Source organism: Salmo salar, chromosome ssa15 (assembly GCF_905237065.1).
Source record: "Salmo salar chromosome ssa15, Ssal_v3.1, whole genome shotgun sequence".
NCBI classification, from domain to species: Eukaryota; Metazoa; Chordata; class Actinopteri; order Salmoniformes; family Salmonidae; genus Salmo; species Salmo salar.
The window spans coordinates 25,539,491-25,560,170 of record NC_059456.1 but is presented as its reverse complement, the minus strand read 5'-3'; the positions used below and the strand labels follow the sequence as shown (position 1 = coordinate 25,560,170).

The following is a 20,680-nucleotide window of genomic DNA, read 5'->3' as shown; positions in this document are numbered from 1 at the left end:
CGATTGTTTCGGGAATACCGTGTGCGGCTTTGGCTTACCTGCGCGTGAGCTTGGAGGTGAGCTTGGTGAAGAGGTTGGTGGTGCCTCGGCTGCGGGACTGCGAGAGGGGCGTGGCGTCATGCGACAGCGTGGGTGAGGCCGGCGGGCCGTTGTAGGTGGCCGTGCGACGCTCCCGCAGCTGGCCGCCGTGGAAGGTGCTGCGGCTGGCCGTGCCGCGGGGGAAACGCAGCCGGTCGGGGGGCGTGGCGCTGCTGCTGATGCTGTGGGTGGAGGAGCCACCGGGGTTCCGCTGGCCAGACGTCGTCGACGTACTGGGGAGGAAACGTGGGTGGAGGAAAGGGAAATTAAGAGTCAAGACCACACATTTTAGCCTGGGTCACAGCCTGTTTTCTGCACAAGCCAAAGAGTTGGCTAAAGCAGACAAGGTTCCAGGTTATTCACATTCAAGAGGGGACACCATCACCCTGTCCTGTGAACGAGTACTGAAACAATATCAATTCATATCTCTTACCTGAAAGAGCAGCGGATGTAAACTCGGATGGTTTTGGTTAGCTACGACTTTATCAACCACATCATGATGAAACACTTGTTTTGATTGTTTAGTTGACTAAAGAGTTAAAGGGAACCTAAACAGAGTTTTTAGGACATTCCAATTACCTTAATGCGGCTACTCATCTTTGCTACATTAGGGATTTTGTTTGTCAGGTGAGATTTGGCTAGCACTACTTTGGACCAAAGACACTGGGGTAAGTTAGTGGGAAGAGAGAGGACACAATCCTTCTCTGTGTTATTAAGACACAAACCTTTACCAGAGGTAACAGCCATTGGTGGAGATGCTTTGGGGGTGGAGCTAACGGAATGAGAAGAGGGCAGATACACGGGATGAGTGTTGGGGAAGGAAATGTTCCGATTGGTCAGAGGGCGTTAGAGAGAAAAAGTGGGGACAGAGACGGGGATGGAAAATCGAGGTTAGAGAGACGAGCAGACAGACACAACGTGGCCCCTGGGAAGAGGAGGCCCCCTGGTCGAACCCCTGGGAGGCAGGGTGGGAAGCCCCTTACTTAGGCCTGAAGAAGTCGCCATCGGTAGGTGGCAGCGTTTGGCGGCAGGTGTGGCCCGAAGCCGACAGGGACGCGGCCTTCTGGTGGCGCAGACGGACCGAGGCTGAGGAGACGGTGAGGGCCTTGGCGTAGGCAGAGGGGCTAGTGGCACAGGCCGCCAACATTTCACTCATGCTGCCCCCCGGAGGACAGGAGGTGAAGTGTGGCGAAAAAGGCCACAGGGCCAGAGCAAAAAAAGTGGGTTTTAATAAAGCATTGAGGGCATAAAAAGAGTCAAACGTTATAAGATAAAGAAAGAGGACAGAAGAGGAAGCAATGCTTTCTGTCCAGGCTCTCTTGAATGAATGTACTGTAGCAGCAGTGTGGTATAGATAGTTAGACAAGCAGAAGTTGAAGGGAACCTTCTTGGCAGTGGTGACTGTCTCTGTACTGGGTTGCACTGGATGGTCAAAGGGTGTGGATTGTGGACTGCATATGAGTGTCTATCAATCTGCTGTGTCCCCCCTCAGTCCTCGATACATATTGGTTTTATTTATAATTGAGGGGAACTGGATCAGTGTATCGCATGGTTGCATTGCACTAATTTCCTTTGTGAATGTCGTGAATGAATCATTCAAAAAGCAATCTTGGTGACAAATCTGAGCACTCAAATCGAATTGCCATAGTAACACAAGTCACCTTGTAAAACAAAATGAGCGCTTCTTAGTGTACAAGTGTAACTACCTCCCTGTTCAACTACATTTTCTTATGTTTGGTGCCTAATGAACAACTCCGAGGTCACAGAACGTTTTAAACCCTCTTGTAACCATGTGTATAAATTCAAACACATACTGAACACCAACATTCCAAGCACTTTTCGTCCTTAAGATTCTCTTGGCATAGTCTATTTTAATCTCAACAAATTTCTTAGATTTGTTATCAGAACACTTCAACAAGTAACCCGCCTCTACTCTCCGTTCTATTGGCAAACAATCACTGGAGAGTAAACTCGACAAGCTTCATTCGAGACTATCCTATCAACGTGATCTGAAGAACTGTAATATCCTATTTTTCTCAGAGTCGTGGCTGAATAAGGACATGGATAATATCAATCTAGCTGGGGGGTTTTTTATACATAGGCAGGACAGAACGGCAACGTCGGGTAAACTCAGAGGGAAAGTGGTGTGTGTCTCTTTGTTAACAACAGCTGATGTGCAATCTCTAATATAAAGGACTTTGAGGTTCTGCTAGCCGGAGTTTGAATACCTCATAATAAGCTGTAGACCATACTATACTGAACAAAAATATAAATGCAACATGTAAAAAGTGTTGGTTCCATGTTTCATGAGCTGAAATAAAATATCTCCAAAATGTTCCATACACAGAAAAAGCTAATTTCTCTCAAATTCTGTGAACAAATTTGTTTACATCCCTGTTTGTGAGCATTTCTCCTTTGTCATGATAATCCATCCACCTGACAGGTGTGGCATATCAATAAGCTGATTAAACAGCATGATGATTATTACACAGCTGCACCTTGTGCTGGTGACAAAAGGCCCCTAAAATGTTTTGTCACAACACAATGCCACAGTTTTGATGGAGCGTGCAATTGGCATGCTGAGTGCAGGAATGTACACCAGAGCTGTTGCCAGATAATTGAATGTTCATTTCTCTACCATAAGCCGCATCCAACATAATTTTTGAGAATTTGTCAGTACGTCCAACCAGCCTCACAACCACAGATCATGTGTATGGCGTTGTGTGGGCGAGCGGTTTGCTGATGTCAACGTTGTGAACAGAGTGCCCCATGGTGGCGGTGGGGTTATGGTATGGGCAGGCATAAACTATGGACAACGAACACAAATGCATTTTATTGATGGTAATTTCAATGCTCAGAGATACCATGACTAGATCCTAAGGCCCATTGTTGTGCCATTCATCCGCCTCCATCATCTCATGTTTCAGCATGCTAATGCACTGCCCCATGTTGCAAGGATCGGTACACAATTCCTGGAAGCTGAAATCCCAGTTCTTCCATGGCCTGCATACTCACCAGACATGTCACCCATTGAGCATGTTTGGGATGCTCAGGATCGACGTGTACAACAGCGTGTGCCAAATCTCGCCAATATCCAGCAACTTCGCACAGCCATTGAAGTGGAGTGGGACAACATTTCACAGCCCACAATCAACAGCCTGATGAAATATATGCGTAAGAGATGTGTCGCGCTGCATGAGGCAAATGGTGGTCACACCAGATAGGGGCGTGGATCAGAAACCAGTCAGTATCTTTTTTTTAAAGGTATCTGTGACCAACAGAGGCATATCTGTATTCCCAGCAATGTGAAATACATAGATAAGGGCCTAATGAATTTAATTCAATTGACTGATTTCCTGACATGAACTGTAACTCAGTAAAATCTTTAAAATTGTTGCATGTTGCGTTCAACTTTTTGTTCAAAATATTTACCAACAGAGTTTTCATCTATATTTTTCATAGCTGTCTACTTACCACCACAAACCGATGCTGGCACTAAGACCGCAATCAACGAGCTTTATAGGGCCATAAGCAAACAAGAAAATGCTCACCCAGAGGTGGCGCTCCTAGTGGCCAGTGATTTTAATGCAGGAAAACGTAAATTTGTTTGAACTAATTTCTACCACTATGTCACCTGTGCATCTAGAGGTCGAAAAAAACTCTAGATCACCTTTACTCCACACACAGAGACGCTTACAAATCTCTCCCTCGCCCTCCATTTGGAAAATTTGACCACAACTCTACCCTCCTGATTCCGGTCTATAAGCAAAAACTCAAACAGGAAGTACCAGTGATGCTCTCAATACAGAAGTGGTCCGATGAAGCGGATGCTAAGCTACAGGACTGTTTCGCTAGTACAGACTAGAATATGTTCCGGGATTCCTCTGATGGCATTGAGGAGTTTACCACATCAGTCACCGGCTTCATTAATAAGTGCATTGACAACGACGACATCCCCACAGTGACCGTACGTACATATCTCAACCAGAAGCCATGGATTACAGGCAACATCCGCACTGAGCTAAAGGCTAGAGCTGCCACTTTCAAGGAGCGGGACACTAATCCGGACGCTTATAAGAAATCAAACATGGAAAGCGTCAATACAGGACTAAGATCGAATCCTACTACATCTGCTCTGACGCTCGTCGGATGTGGCAGGGCTTGCAAACTATCACGGATTACAAAGGGAAAACCAGCCGCGAGCTTGCCAGCGACGCGAGCCTACCAGACGAGCTAAATGCCTTCAAATGCTCGCTTCGAGGCTAGCAACACCGAACCATGCTTGAGCGCACCTGCTTTTCTGGACGACTGTGTGACCAAGCTCTCCATAGCCGATGTGAGTAAGACCTTTAAACAGGTTAACATTCACAAGGCCGCAGGGCCAGATGGATTACCAGGATGCGTACTCAGCTGTAAAGTGTCTTCACTGCCATTTGTAACCTCTTTCTGACCCTGTAATACCTACATGTTTCAAGCAGACCATCAAGCTCAGCGTGCATCAATATAGTGCCCTCCAAGCTCATCACTAAGCTGAAACTGAACACCTCCCTCTGCTGAATCCTGGACTTTCTGACAGACCGCCCCCAGCTGGTGAGGGTAGGCAACAACGCATCCGCCACGCTGACCCTCAACACGGGGGCCCCTCAAGGGTGCGTGCTTAGTCCCCTCCTATATTCCCTGTTCACCCCCGACTACTTGGCCAAGCACGACTCCAACACCGTCATTAAGTTTGCAGACGACACAACGGTGCTAGGCCTGATCACTGACGACGATGAGACAGCCTATAGGGAGGAGGTCAGAGACCTGGCAGTGTAGTACCAGGACAACAACCTCTCCCTCAATGTCAGCAAGACAAGCAAGCTAATTATGGACTACAGGAAACGGGGGGGCAAAGCACGCCGCCATTCACATCAACGGGGCTGTAGTGGAGCAGGTCGAGAGCTTCAAGTTCCTCAGTGTGCACATCACTAAAAATTGACTCCAGAACAGTCATAGACTGTTCTCTCTGCTACTGCATGACAAGCGGTAAAGGAGCGCCAAGTCTGGAACCAAAAGGCTCCTGAACAGCTTCGACCCCCAAGCCATAAGACAGCTGAACAGTTAATCAAATGGCTACGCTGACTATTTGTACTGACTCTATGCACACTCACCCACATACTACACTGACACTGCAACACACACGCACTACATACTGTATGCTCACACACACATAACACACACACACACACACACACACACACACACACACACACACACACACACACACACACACATATTGACGCCACACACACACACTTTAACACTCTTCATATACCCTGCTGCTACTCTGTTTATTATCTACCCTGATTACCTAGTCACTTTTACACCTACCTACATGTACAAATATCAATTACCTCAACTGCCTTGAACCCCTGCACATTGACTCGGTACCGGTACCCCTTGTATTTAGCCTCGTTATTGTTATTTCATTGTGTTAGTATTTCCATTCAAATGTTTCAGCTAATTTGTCTTACTTTTGAACTCCACATTGTTGGGAAAGGGCTCGTAAGCATTTCACAGTAAAGTCTACACTTGTTGTATTCGGCGCATGTGATAATTACCATTTTATTTATACATTTTATCTCTTGTAGGTTGTGCCGTTCACATGTTTTTTTTTTATTTTTTTTTTTTAAATCTGACAACTACTCTGTTCCAATTATGATAGAGTCCTTTCAAATAGGCAAATGATTCAAGGTAAATATACAGTGTAGTTTCTATTGAGCTGGACATTAATAGGTCCCAATGTAGCATCTCTGTGATTCCAAACCAATGTTTTTTTTGACCATGGCTATTTCACAGAGAAAACACTGTGTGTATAATGATGATGAACGGGGCCTTCCTCTAGTAAAACAACAACCTTAACTAGAACATCATTTTCAAGGCCTGAATTTTGTACAGGGTGGTGTACGTAGCTGCTGCAGGCTACAGTGTTTCTGTGAAAGTGTGAAAAGATGGGGGGGGTGCATTTTTAAGAGAGAGTGTGTGTGTGTGTGTGTGTGTGTGTGTGCGTGTGTGTTTAGAAGACCAGGAGGGACAACGGGACAGACAGAGCCTCACCTGTTTTCTTTTCCGTTCTGGATGACAGAGTTGCGGTCCGAGGCGTTCCTCTCGCTACACACATACGTGTTCCTCCTTCTCATGCCCCCTGATGTGGAGTTAGTCTGGAGGGGGAGAGAGAGAGAGGGTGATGAAAGGAGGGAGAGAGGGTGATGAAAGGAGGGAGAGAGGGTGATGAAAGGAGGGAGAGAGGGTGATGAAAGGAGGGAGAGAGGGTGATGAAAGGAGAGAGAGAGGGTGATGAAAGGAGGGAGAGAGGGTGATGAAAGGAGAGAGAGAGGGTGATGAAAGGAGGGAGAGAGGGTGATGAAAGGAGGGAGAGAGGGTGATGAAAGGGGGGAGAGAGGGTGATGAAAGGAGGGAGAGAGGGTGATGAAAGGGGGGAGAGAGGGTGATGAAAGGGGGGAGAGAGGGTGATGAAAGGGGGGAGAGGGTGATGAAAGGAGGGAGAGGGTGATGAAAGGAGGGAGAGAGGGTGATGAAAGGAGGGAGAGAGGGCGATGAAAGGAGGGAGAGAGGGTGATGAAAGGAGGGAGAGAGGGTGATGAAAGGTGGGAGAGGATGATGAAAGGACGGAGATGGTGATGAAAGGAGGGAGAGAGTAAGAGAGAGAGAGGATGATGAAAGGAGGGAGAGGATGATGAAAGGAGGGAGAGAGGGTGATGAAAGGAGGGAGAGGATGATGAAAGGAGGGAGAGGGTGATGAAAGGAGGGAGAGAGGGTGATGAAAGGAGGGAGAGAGGGTGATGAAAGGAGGGAGAGAGGGTGATGAAAGGAGAGAGTGATGAAAGGAGGGAGAGAGGATGATGAAAGGAGGGAGAGAGGATGATGAAAGGAGGGAGAGAGGATGATGAAAGGAGGGAGAGAGGATGATGAAAGGAGGGAGAGAGTGAAAGAGAGCGGGTGATGCAAGAGAGTAAAAGAGCGAGAGCGTGAAAGAGAGAGAGCGTGAAAGAGAGAGAGCGTGAAAGAGAGAGAGCGTGAAAGAGAGAGTGAAAGAGAGAGTGAAAGAGAGAGGGTGATGAAAGAGAGAGCGGGTGATGAAAAAGAGGGGAATTCATAACTGCAACCGTGTTGCTGTTTATTTTTTTACAACAAGCTCGTTGTCAACATTGTGCTTTGGCGTGTCAATAGTTTCTTCAATTTAATTGCGAGAGAGAGAGGGTGAGGACGGAAGGTGAGACGTATAGTGTCAGACAGAGACAGAAAGAAAAATAAATAAATAAACCGAAGAAAGAAATGCAAGAGAAGATACTGTGTTCTTGGGGACCTTTAATGCTGCAGACATTTTTTTGCACCCTTCCCCAGATCTGTGACTCGACACAATCCTGTCTCGGAGCTATACGGACAATTTCCTCGACCTCATGGCTAGATTATTGCTCTGACATGCACTGTCAACTCAATTTAATTGTAGCTCAATTTCGAGTCTCATAACAAAGGGTCTGAATACTTATGTAAATAGGGTATTTTTTTTATTTATTTTTTAATAAATTTGCAAAAATGTCTAAAAACCTGTTTTTGCTTTGTCATTATATGGTATTGTATGTAGATTGCATATTTTTTTATATTTATTTAATCCAATAAGGCTGTAACTTAGCAAAATGTGGAAACAGTCAAGGGGTCTGAATACTTTCCCAAGGCACTGTATTAGTATGATTAGTACACAGTGTATAGTTTTAGTAAGTAGAAGTCAAGACAGATTTTAGACACAGACATCAAGCCCCAAAAAACCCTGTGAGTGACTGAGTTTGTGTATGTGTGTGAGTGGTTGGTGTGCGTATGCGTGTGTATACATATTCTGTGTACTCTCAGTGTACTCACGCTGGGTGTGGTGGAGCCCTTCTTGTGGTCGGGGATGTCGGCCTTGTTGGGGTTGTTGGCGTTACCCAATAGGGGACTGGCAGGGGCACCGCTGCCACCACGTCCGCCTGATGAAACAGACTTCCGTGGCTGGGCACCCCCATCCTCTTTGTGGTCGCCGTTGTCATCCGAGGTGGTCTGGCTCCTCTTGGGGTAGCCCACCGAGGGGATGGACGGACCGGCTGGATGGAGGGAGGGAGAAACACACATGGATGAGTGTGGAGTTACAATGGGAACTGTGGTGCATTGGATGTTCACATCGCTCTTCCTATATTAACACTTATCCCCCTTTCCCTCCTTCATGACCCCCTTACTCCTCCTCCTCCTCCTCTCAATGTCTCCCCTCCTCCTCCTCCTCTCAATGCCTCCCCTCCTCCTCCTCCTCCTCTCAATGCCTCCCCTCCTCCTTCTCCTCTCAATGTCTCCCCTCCTCCTTCTCCTCTCAATGCCTCCCCTCCTCCTTCTCCTCTCAATGCCTCCCCTCCTCCTTCTCCTCTCAATGCCTCCCCTCCTCCTTCTCCTCTCAATGCCTCCCCTCCTCCTTCTCCTCTCAATGCCTCCCCTCCTCCTCCTCCTCTCAATGCCTCCCCTCCTCCTCTCAATGCCTCCCCTCCTCCTTCTCCTCTCAATGCCTCCCCTCCTCCTTCTCCTCTCAATGCCTCCCCTCCTCCTTCTACTCTCAATGCCTCCCCTCCTCCTTCTCCTCTCAATGCCTCCCCTCCTCCTTCTCTCAATGTCTCCCCTCCTCCTTCTCCTCTCAATGTCTCCCCTCCTCCTTTCAATGCCTCCCCTCCTCCTTCTCCTCCTCCTCTCAATGCCTCCGCTCCTCCTTCTCCTCTCAATGTCTCCTCTCAATGTCTCCCCTCCTCCTTCTCCTCTCAGTGTCCTCCTCCTCCCCTCCTTCTCCTGTGTCTCTTATCTCCCCCTTTCATGCATTCTTCCTCGCTCTCCCTCCTTCATCCTGTCCCACTTACATCCCCCTATCCATCTCCTCCCCCCCTCACCCTGGTCGCTGTAGCGTCTCTGTTTCTGGGTGCCGGAGATGGACCGCTGGGCCTTGAGGTGGGCCGGAGACTGGCCATTGTTGTTGTGCTCGCTGGCGGGCCGCGCCTTGGCCAGAGACAGGTTACTGCTAGAGCTGGAGTCACTGGCCTCCAACTAGGAAAGAGAAGAAATGTTTACAATTAAATCACACTGCAGATTAGAATGAGTATTTTATGCACAGATCTGTGCCATTTTGTGACAAAAAGTCACTCAGTGTGTGTTTCTCAATATGCATACAACTGCGCATCAAACTCTCATGCGCCTTTATTCTCCGAGGACGTTCTTGTGTGGACGAGAGTGTGGAGAATGCATAAAAATGTACATATGAGAAGCAAGCTACTTTTACATGTACAAAACGACCTAAAACTAATGTTGTAATGCAATGTAGATAGGCCAAAGGTTAGCTACGAACTCTTTATGGCTAGCTAGCTAGCTACCAATTCTTTGTCAGTTAGCCTGCGCTCTACGCACACTACAGTGGGTATTATAGGCAGGTAGATATGCCAAAATTAACATAGTATGTATTTATTACTATATCAAGATGAAATATTCTAGTCAGGCAACATATGAGATGTGAATGGGCAACAGTTCATTCCGAAGTCAGAGTTTATTTCCTCTTGCTTCAGCACAAAAACCGTCCGCCATCGTTTAAGAGATTTTTCATCATGTTTTACATGGTTGTGTCATATTACATCAACAATCCTGGGAATTTAGTTGAAGCTTGCATTGATGCATGCTTCGAAATGTGTACAGAGTACGTGTTCCATACTCCGACCATTGTGTGCTCCAGTTTGCGTGCTCAAAATGCGGTAGTATGCATATTGAGAAACACCCATTTTGTGTTGGATGGAGAATGTTGAAAAATGCACTACATTTTTCTTGAATCTTCAACATAGGAATGCTACCAAATATAATTTACAGAAACTAGTTACAAATGGATTCATCCATCATTCACTAAATTATATTTTAAGCATATGTTTTATTTTCAGTCTCCATCTCCACTGAATGAGGTTAACTGTACGGATTTCTTCCCTAATAATAATAATAATAATAATAATAATAATAATGTAAAATTAACAAATGTACTGAAAGACCTGTGTGAAGGCCAACTTACATAGGAGGAACTTCGAGAAAATTAAATCCTTTCAGTGTGTAAAAACACCAGGACTTGATGATATACCAGTAGAGGTATATCAGACCTTTTGTACTCAAAGATAACATTTTAGCATGTTTAAACTACTCCTATAAAAATGGTAGACTTTCAGGTACTCAAGAGGGTCTGATTTCATTACTACTGAAACAGGACCCAGGTGGTAAATATAATGATCCAGTCCGTTTAAAAAACTGTAGGCCTCTTACACATTTCACCAAGTGTAAGAGGCCTCCAGAAGATCCTGGTGAAATGTGTAAGAGGCCTTCAGAAAATCCTGGTGAAATGAATAAAAAGAATAAAATAAAAAATAGAATAAAAAGGTTTTACCAGATATTGTTAATCCTGATCAGACAGACTTTTTACATGGATGATATGAACGATATAATGAAACATAAGATACCTTGTCTTCATAGCAGATTTTGAAAAGATGTTTGATATTTACCTTTATTTAACTAGGCAAGTCAGTTAAGAACAAGTTCTTATTTTCAATGAAGGCCTAGGAACAGTGGGTTAACTGCCTTGAACGACAGATTTGTACCTTGTCAGCTTGGGGATTTGATCTTGCAACCTTTCGGTTACTAGTCCAACGCTCTAACCACTAGGCTACGCTGCTGCCCCAAATAAATAATAAAGTATGACTAGAATTTATACATAAATGCCTGGACTACTTTAATTTTGGTGAATCTCTTATACAATGGGTTAAAGTTATGTACAGCAATCCCAGGTGTAAAATAGTAAATAATGGTTACTACTCAAAAAGTATTGAGCTGTTAAGAGGAGAAAAACAAGGATGTCTCCTCACAAATAGCAGTGTTTGGCGATTTGGAAAGCCATAGTCAATCAATCTATAATGTAATAATACTCGTAGGAAAGGTTTATCATCTTTAGCTCACAATCTGTGGATAATATACGATTAGAAAGGTTCAAAATTAAAGTAAAACATCACAGCACAATAAAAAAAATATACTGCACATGGAAACCAAAGGAGGGTGGTAGGAATAGGAAGGATGGGCTGAGGGTGGTTGAGGGGTGGGATTAAGAGCTCATGTTCGGTAATGTATTATTGTTATGTGATGTAAAGTGTGATGTGTAAAATGTATGTATATGCAGAAAAAAATCTGTAAAAACAGATACATATATTTGTGTCCTCAGAAGAGGATGGGTTAATAACATATATATATTTATTTTATTTAAAAAAAAGTAGACCTTAAAAGAAAAAGACACATTTTGAAAGTGCAAAAAAAGTGACGGCATCACCCAAACAGGCAATCACTTCAGGTACAGTATTTTGCATTTAATTGCACTTGCCAGACAGAAACCAATGTCAGACAGAAACCAAGAACAAGAACTAATACATGCTAGAGCCAGCACTTTCGAACATGGTAATCTATGGCCAGGTCTGTCCTTACCTCTGTGGACTTCCTGCCCAGTAGCAGGTAGGTGGCGGTGATCTCATCGTACTTCATCCTAGTTAGAGACTCAGTCACCTCCTCCCGAGTGTAGCCCATCCCCACCATGATGTCTGCAGGAGAACAGGAGTGGCATAGGACAGCTGTTAGCATTAGACACCCAATAGGCTGCAGCCTGGGGTGGTCTAGCGGTTAGGGATGCTGCCTTCGAATCCAGCCCATACCCTTTTGACACAAACCCTCTTTCAACTTTCCTGTCTCTCCCTTGTGGTTTATAACCAATAATTTAAAAGAAAAACATGCAAGAAAAAAACAACCACCATTGGCTGGGACTGTGTGAACATATATCCCCATTTCCTATTTGGAACCAAAATACTAGGCCGTGAGGGCAATGTGTTTGAATTGAATTTAATGAACTTAATTAATCCCACACGGGGAAATTGGATGTACAGCAACAACATACTCCTGCATACATCAGAGACACACACAGAGAGAGAGCACTGATGGCTGGTGAAACAACAACTCATTCTCTCTATCATCAGTGCTGAGTGAGGGCATGGTAGTTGCAGATCAATGCTGGCATCAACAGGTATGGGGTAAGGGGGAGCGGGGTGCGAGTGGAAACAACAAGGCCTGCCAGACTGTATCGACTCCTGGATCTGTGAGTGTGTGTGTGTGTGTGTGCATGCACACGTACATTTTAATGACTGTGTGTTACGGAGTGTGCTTGTGTCAATGCGTGGTCAAGTGTGCTTTTTAATGACTGTGTTCGTGTCTGAGTGTAGACACCCTAGGCCGTGGGTGTCTGAAAACAACCCAGCTCTGCCACAGCATGCCAGGCTAGCCCGCAACACAGGGGGGCTCCCCCTAATACATGTGCCAACCTATCTACTTCCTCCTGCAACCAACCAACAAATAAGAGTTCCTAGAAACTGATGATACAGCTGCAGTAGGCAGTTCGTCATCTGATAGTTACGCATTGAGAATACTACCTATGGAACCACATCTGTTCTAAGTGAAGTATATCTTCATTTACAAGAATTTCGCTACACTCGTAATAACATCCGCTAACTATGTGTACGTGACCAATAACATTTGATTTGCTTTGATTCATGTACCTTCTGGGTCAAAGTGTAACTATTCCATCTAGTATGTCTCAGTTCTGATTTTCAGTTTTTTTTTAATTATTTTAGCATTAACCAACCTTCCTCCTGAAGAGCTAGTGGACGTGCAGGCTTTTGCTCCAGCCCACCTTTAACACACCACATTCTACTAATCAGCGTCTCCTCAGGACCTTGACTAGTAGAATCAGTTGTGTTAGAGCAGGGCTGGGACAAAAGCCTGTATATTCAGCAACTCTCCATGAGGAGGCTGCCCATTCCTGATTTAAATAAAGTCATTATCTATATTCATAAGTATGGATACACTGTACATATGTAAAGATGGTCCCTGATTCGCTCCTTAACTCTTCCTGTTGATGTTTGCAAACCAATAAGGTGGAAGCTCCACCACTACACTGTTTATTTACACCTATCCAAACCGTTCAGATCATTGAAGGGTTAGGGAGAGAAATAGGAGTGGCTGGTACACAGAGGAGTGCTTGAGTCAGTGTACCTATTCTCTTCTGGTCCGTGATGTCCGTTTCTGGTTCCACGAAGGGCTTCATCTCATCCTCCTCACAGCCCGCATTTATCCACCGGTCCTTCATGATTTGCTAGGAGGGAGAAGGACAAACACACGTTATAATTTCCACTCTACAGGCCCAATTTGATAACAGAGATGCAAAAATGTCAAATTAACCCCATGCCCCAGCGCCTATGAAGTTCGAATCTGTATAGGATTAAAGGATTGGATAGGAACCATATAAGCAATATGTCAACGAAGGCTACATATTTATATAATATATGTCAATCTAGGCTACATATTTATATAATATATGTCAATCTAGGCTATATATTCATATAATATATGTCAATCTAGGCTATATATTCATATAATATATGTCAACGAAGGCTATAGATTTATATAATATATGTCAACCTAGGCTATACAGTATTAAGACCCCTTGACTTTTTCCACATTTTGTTACGTTAATGGATTCAATCTTTTTTTTCCTCATCAATCTACACACAATACCCCATAATGACGAGGCAACAACAGGTTTTTAGAACATTTTGCAAATGTATAAAAAAACTAAAACAGAAATATCACATTTAGACACTTTACTCAGGACTTTGTTGAAGCACCTTTGGCAGCGACTACAGTCCAGAGTCTTCTTGGGTATGATGCTACAAGCTTGGCACATCTGTATTTGTGGAGTTTCTCCCATTCCTCTCTGCAGTTCCTCTCAAGCTCTGTCGGGTTGGATCGGGAGCATCGCTGCACAGCTATTTTCAGGTCTCTCCAGAGATCTTCGATCGGGTTCAAGTCCGGGCTCTGGCTAGGCCACTCAAGGACATTCAGAGACTTGCCCCAAAGCCATTCCTGCATTGTCTTGGCTGTGTGCTTAGGGTCTTTGTCCCATTGGAAGGTGAACCTTCACCCCAGTCTGAGGTCCTGAGCGCTGTGGAGCAGGTTTTCATCAAGGATCTCTCTGTACTTTGCTCCGTCCATCTTTCCCTCGATCCTTACTAGTCTCCCAGTCCCTGCCAATGAAAAAGATCCCCACAGCATGATGCTGCCACCACCATGCTTCACCGTAGGGATGGTGCCAGGTTTCTTCCAGAGGTGATGCTTGGCATTCAGGCCAAAGAGTTCAATCTTGGTTTCATCAGACCAGAGAATCTTGCGGTGCCTTTCGGCAAACTCCAAGCGGGCTGTCATGTGCCTTTTACTGAGGAGTGGCTTTCGTCAGGCCATTCTACCATAAAGGCTGATTGGTGGAGTGCTGCAGATATGGTTGTTCTTCTTAAAGGTTCTCCCATCACCACAGAGGAACTCTGGAGCTCTGTCAGAGTGACCATCGGGTTCTTGGTCACCTCCCTGAACAGGCCCTTCTCCCCTGATTGCTCAGTTTGGCCAGGCAGCCAGCTCTAGGAAGAGTCTTGGTGGTTCCAAACTTCTTCCACTTAAGAATGATGGAGGCCACTGTGTTCTTGGGGACCTTCAATGCTGCAGAATTCTTTTTGGTACCCTTCCCCAGGTCTGTGCCCAATCCTGTCTATGAGCTCTACGGACAATTCCTTCGACCTCATGGATTGTTTTTTTCTCTGACATGCACTGTCAACTGTGGGACCTTACATAGACAGGTGTGTGCCTTTCCAAATCATGTCCAATCAATTGAATTTACCACAGGTGGACTCCAATCAAGTTGTAGAAACATCTCAAGGATGATCAATGTTAACAGGATACACCTGACCTCAATTTCAAGTCTCATAGCAAAGAGTCTGAATACTTATGTAAATAAGTTCAGTTTTTTATTTTTAATACATCTGCAAGAATTTCTAAAAACCTGTTTTCGCTTTGTCATTAAGGGGTATAGTGTGTAGATTGATGAGGGAAATCCATTTTAAGGCTGTAGTAACGAAATGTAAGGGATCTGAATACTTTTTGAAGGCACTGTAAGTCGACTGACTTGAAATGGCATTGAGCCCAAACCTGGAGGGCAGTGACGGTGCAGAGATGGACTGGAAAGGGTACGAGGTGGTTGGATAAGTGGAGGGTACGATGTGGTGGGATAAGTGGAGGGTACGAGGTGGTTGGATAAGTGGAGGGTACGATGTGGTTGGATAAGTGGAGGGTACGAGGTGGTTGGATAAGTGGAGGGTACGAGGTGGTTGGATAAGTGGAGGGTACGAGGTGGTTGGATAAGTGGAGGGTACGAGGTGGTTGGATAAGTGGAGGGTACGAGGTGGTTGGATAAGTGGAGGGTACGAGGTGGTTGGATAAGTGGAGGGTACGAGGTGGTTGGATAAGTGGAGGGTACGAGGTGGTTGGATAAGTGGAGGGTACGAGGTGGTTGGATAAGTGGAGGGTTCTAGGTGGTTGGATAAGTGTAGGAGCATGTGTGTTCGTGTTCCCATGATGCTTAGCCACTGTAGCCCTTGGTATCCAAACACCTTGCCAGTTGGGTGAAGTGCTTAGGGGAGAAAGACACACACTGGCTTTAGCTGTGCTTAGCCGTGGTGTTTCTCATTAGTCTTTGTGTACCACAGATACTAGAAAAGGAACAGGGCGCCATTTGGGACACAAACACTTCTATTTTTCTCTCTGTTTTGGGTGATGTGGTGCTAAATGGACTAGTCACTGATCTCCCTCAACATGAGCAACACAAAGGAGCTGATGGTGGACTACAGGAAACTGAGGGCAGAGCACTCCCCCATCCGCAGGGCTGGGGTGGAGTGGGTCGAGAGCTTCAAGTTCCTCGGTGTCCACATCACTAAGGAATTAACATGGTCTACACACACACACCAAAACAGATGTAAAGAAGGCACGACTACGTCTCTTCCCCCTCAGGAGGCTGAATAGATTTGGCATGGGGCCTCAGATCCTCAAAACCTTCTACAGCTGCACCATTGGGAGCATCTTCACTGACTGCATCAACGCTTGGTATGGCAACTGCTCGGCATCCAACCACAAGGCGCTACAGAGGATAGTGTGTACGGCCCAGTACATCACTGGGGCCGAGCTCCCTGCCTTCCTGGACCTCTATACCAGGTGGTGTCAGAGGAAGGCCCTAAAAATGGTCAAATACTCCAGCCACTCCAGTCAACTCATAGACTACTCTCTCTGCTACAGCACAGCAAGCAGTGTGCTGTTCCTGATAGAACCAACAGGAACCTGAACAGCTTCTACCCCCAAGCCATAAGACTGATAAATATTTAGTCCAGGTAGCTATTGGTTAACTATTTAACTATCTGCATTGACCCCTTTTTGCACCAACTCTTTTGACTCACCACATACAGTACGCTGCTGCTACTGTTTATTATCTATCCTGTTGCCTAGTAACTTTGTCCCTACCTATATGCACATATCTACCTCAAATCACCTCGTACCCCTGCACATGGACTCGGTACTGGTACCCCATGCATATAGACAAGCTATCGTTATTCATTGTGTATTTATTCCTCTACATTGTTGGGAAGGGCCCGTCAGTAAGCATTTCACTGTTAGTCTATACCTGTTGTTTACCAAGCATGTAACAAATAAAAATGTGATTTGATTAGATCAATGTACACAAAAGCACACACAAAGAATGCTGTGTGTTTCTGTGTATGTGCCTGTGTGTGTGTGTGTGTGTGGGGGGGGTTCTGTGTGTATGTGCGTATGTGCGCGCATAAGTGCATGTGCATCTAGCAGAGGGAAATCTACTTTAGCAGTTGGAAGAGGTGTGTGTGTGTGAGTGTGTGTGTGTGTGTGTGTGTGTGTGTGTGTGTGTGTGTGTGTGTGTGTGTGCGCATGTGTGTGTGTTTGTGTGTGCGCGCATGTGTGTGTGTGTGCGCATGTTTGCATGCGTGTGTGTGACCACATTCAGGTGCAGTTTTCAAACCCTGCATCTCCACACAGGTAGAATCCAGGCAGGAGTGACGTAAAGGAGGAAGGAGTCTGTGTGAGAGGGGTGGACGTAAAGGAGGAAGGAGTCTGTGTGAGAGGGGTGGACGTAAAGGAGGAAGGAGTCTGTGTGAGAGGGGTGGACGTAAAGGAGGAAGGAGTCTGTGTGAGAAGGGTGGACGTAAAGGAGGAAGGAGTCTGTGTGAGAGGGGTGGACGTAAAGGAGGAAGGAGTCTGTGTGAGAGGGGTGGACGTAAAGGAGGAAGGAGTCTGTGTGAGAGGGGTGGACGTAAAGGAGGAAGGAGTCTGTGTGAGAGGGGTGGACGTAAAGGAGGAAGGAGTCTGTGTGAGAGGGGTGGACGTAAAGGAGGAAGGAGTCTGTGTGAGAGGGGTGGACGTAAAGGAGGAAAAATGTAAAGTAATAAGCGTAAGACATATTTACATTTTGGCCTTCCTCCCTCACCTCAAGTGTACCGCGCTTGGCTGGGTTGAGCACCAGGAAACGCTTGAGGAGGTTTTCACAGTCGGTGGACATGTAGAAAGGGATACGGTATTTACCCCTTAAAACACGCTCTCTCAGCTCCTATAGGGGGAGATAGAGAGGAGAGGTTAAAGGTAGGGTCATGGGTTAAGGGTCAGGGGTTAGGGTCAGTTGGTGGACATGCAGAAGGGGATAAGGTCTCCCCCCCAATTAATCAGCTACCCCAAAACCCGCTCTTACGCCCTCAGATGCAGGAAAGAGTGTGCAATGAGGTATTGAATGTGTCACTGTCTGTCACCTTGATTACTACAATTTGTCTCTCGACCTGTGTGCACCGACGTTGTAAACTTTCATTCATAGGCTATGTTGTAGCAACCTCATGATGGGTATAGAGAACATTAGAGTATCATGTAGTAACCTAAACCTATTGAAGTTACGTTGAACTGGGTGAATGGAATATGAATTACAGTCATCCAATATCCCAGGGATCATAAACTAAGATTCAGCAGCGGGACAATTTTTTCTTGAGCGGATAGTCGGGGAGCCGGAACATCATTACAAATCATTTGTAGACTGCAAATTGACCGCAAGTTGGGAGCCCTGCAATATACAGTTGGGGAGCCCTGCAATATACAGTTGGGGAGCCCTGCAATATACAGTTGGGGAGCCCTGCAATATACAGTTGGGGAGCCCTGCAATATACAGTTGGGGAGCCCTGCAATATACAGTTGGGGAGCCCTGCAATATACAGTTGGGAGCCCTGCAATATACAGTTGGGAGCCCTGCAATATACAGTTGGGGAGCCCTGCAATATTCAGTTGGGGAGCCCTGCAATATACAGTTGGGAGCCCTGCAATATACAGTTGGGGAGCCCTGCAATATGCTGCAACAGAAGTTAAGTAAATGGATCAACTGACTGCATCCAATCAAAACGTGTCTTTGGCATTTAACCCCATAAGGCCAAGCTCATAAAAACATGTGTCCTCCCTAATCTTGAATGGCACAAACCGCCACTGACAAAGGCAGACCCTGCGTCCCAATTCTCTACCTTTCTCCCAAAGTGTGCAATCATGCCCTCTTCCCCATACAGTAAGCATGGTAAGCATGATATGCATGCCCTCTTCCCCGTGCAGTAAGCATGCCCTCTTCCCCGTGCAGTAAGCATGCCCTCTTCCCCGTGCAGTAAGCACTTCCCCGTGCAGTAAGCATGCCCTCTTCCCTATGCAGTAAGCATGGTAAGCATGATATGAATGCCCTCTTCCCCATGCAATAAGCATGGTAAGCACGCCCCCTTCCCCGTGCAGTAAGCACTTCCCCGTGCAGTAAGCATGCCCTCTTCCCCGTGCAGTAAGCATGCCCTCTTCCCCGTGCAGTAAGCATGCCCTCTTCCCCGTGCAGTAAGCATGCCCTCTCCCCCGTGCAGTAAGCATGCCCTCTCCCCCGTGCAGTAAGCATGCCCTCTCCCCCGTGCAGTAAGCATGCCCTCTCCCCCGTGCAGTAAGCATGCCCTCTCCCCCGTGCAGTAAACATGCCCTCTCCCCCGTGCAGTAAACATGGTAAGCAGCGGTTAGATGGAGTTAGCCCCATTCTAACAACACTGCTTTCCTTTTAAAGCATTTGCACATTTATAACAGAAGGGTAGAAAGAATTGGGACATAGAGTGGAGGCCAGGGTTAAAAGTTAATACACTCACACATATACACACACCTTGAGGTTCTGACCGTCGAAGGGCAGCGACCCTGACACCAGCGTGTACAGGATGACCCCCAGGCTCCAGACGTCCACCTCTGGTCCGTCGTACTTCTTCCCCTGGAAAAGCTCTGGGGCGGCGTAGGGAGGAGAGCCGCAGAACGTGTCCAGCTTACTTCCCATGACAAACTCATTACTGAAGCCAAAGTCGGCAATCTTGATGTTCATGTCGGCGTCCAGGAGTAAGTTCTCAGCCTGGTTGGGGGGAGGGGGGTGAGTAGGGGTGGAAGTGGGTGTGTTTGTGTGTGGCATGTATTCAGTGATGTGAAACATAGTTGTCATTTTCAAATTAAAGAACGGGGATGTAGATGGGTGGATGTTACACTGGAACTAGTGAACTATATGTGGGAACATCATTCATTGTGACACAAGATGTACTATGTATGAGATTGCTAATGGAGAAGTAAACATTGAACATTTCACCGGCAGTAACGTTGTCAGACTCCCTTATTAAATAACTCTACAGTCCTGAATACTGCAGATAGAACTATAATGAATAGAGCTATCAGGGGAAAGAGAGAGATACGAAGAGAGGAGAGAGATGGGGAAGAGCGGAGGAAGACAAAGAAGCGAATGAGGTGCAGAGGATGAGAATGAGAGCAAGATGCCAACTCTGTGCCCCACACGTAGCATCAGACATCTTTCTTCCTTCCTGTTTCCACCACTCTCTCCATCTCCCTGTTTCTCTATCCATCTCTTTCTGTTCCTCCCTCCCACTTTCTCTCCCTCTATTACTCACCCTCTCTCTCGTGCATAATGTAGGATGTCTCATGGCGGAAACAGAGCATGTAATGCCCTGTAGACTACTACACTGTGTCACAAAGCACACATCTCTGGGGGATGGTAACACAACATCCCATGAGACCCCTGCTAGAGGAGTAGGAGGTGATTATGAACAGTGTTTCTCCCAGGGCTGTGGAGGAGTGTGTGTGTGTGTGTGTCATGGTACGTGTGTGTGTGCCAGGGTACGTGTATGTGTGCAGGTGTAGGATCTTAATTTGATCACCCTGTTGCAGGACAACTTTCCTATGTAAAACTTGCAGTGTATTTGACACTGGAACCGCTGGGCCTCAAAGCCCCCCCCCCCCCTCATTCTGACTGCAAAAAAAAATATCTACATATAAACAGTTGAAGTGGGAAGTTTACGTACACCTTAACCAAATACATTTAAACTCAGTTTTTCACAATTCCTGACATTTAAGCCTAGTAAAAATCCCTGTCTTAGGTCAGTTAGGATCACCACTTTATTGTAAGAATGTGAAATGTCAGAATAATAGTAGAGAGAATGATTTATTTCAGCTTTTATTCCTTTCATCACAT

General features: G+C 46.0%; 1 protein-coding gene across 17 annotated transcripts in view; it reads right to left on the bottom strand.

Moving 5' to 3' along the window:
- The window catches only part of LOC106571124 (MAP/microtubule affinity-regulating kinase 3), a 107,009-nt gene that overhangs the window by 8,264 nt on the left and 78,065 nt on the right, over nucleotides 1-20,680 (bottom strand). For 9 of the 17 annotated variants that reach the window (XR_006759140.1, XM_014143816.2, XM_014143811.2 and 6 more), the window contains 9 exons: nucleotides 19,319-19,555; nucleotides 17,573-17,713; nucleotides 13,255-13,354; nucleotides 11,641-11,753; nucleotides 9,039-9,192; nucleotides 7,996-8,216; nucleotides 6,175-6,278; nucleotides 1,062-1,235; nucleotides 39-311 (listed from right to left, as the gene is read on the bottom strand). Coding sequence is in view for 16 of the 17 variants with exons in the window: in XM_014143816.2 (XP_013999291.1) it covers nucleotides 39-311; nucleotides 1,062-1,235; nucleotides 6,175-6,278; nucleotides 7,996-8,216; nucleotides 9,039-9,192; nucleotides 11,641-11,753; nucleotides 13,255-13,354; nucleotides 17,573-17,713; nucleotides 19,319-19,555 (1,517 nt within the window). In the remaining variant the exon portion in view is untranslated. The remainder of the gene's footprint in view (nucleotides 1-38; nucleotides 312-1,061; nucleotides 1,236-6,174; nucleotides 6,279-7,995; nucleotides 8,217-9,038; nucleotides 9,193-11,640; nucleotides 11,754-13,254; nucleotides 13,355-17,572; nucleotides 17,714-19,318; nucleotides 19,556-20,680) is intronic. The other 8 variants (XM_014143819.2, XM_014143821.2, XM_014143820.2 and 5 more) reach the window with 3 other exon arrangements.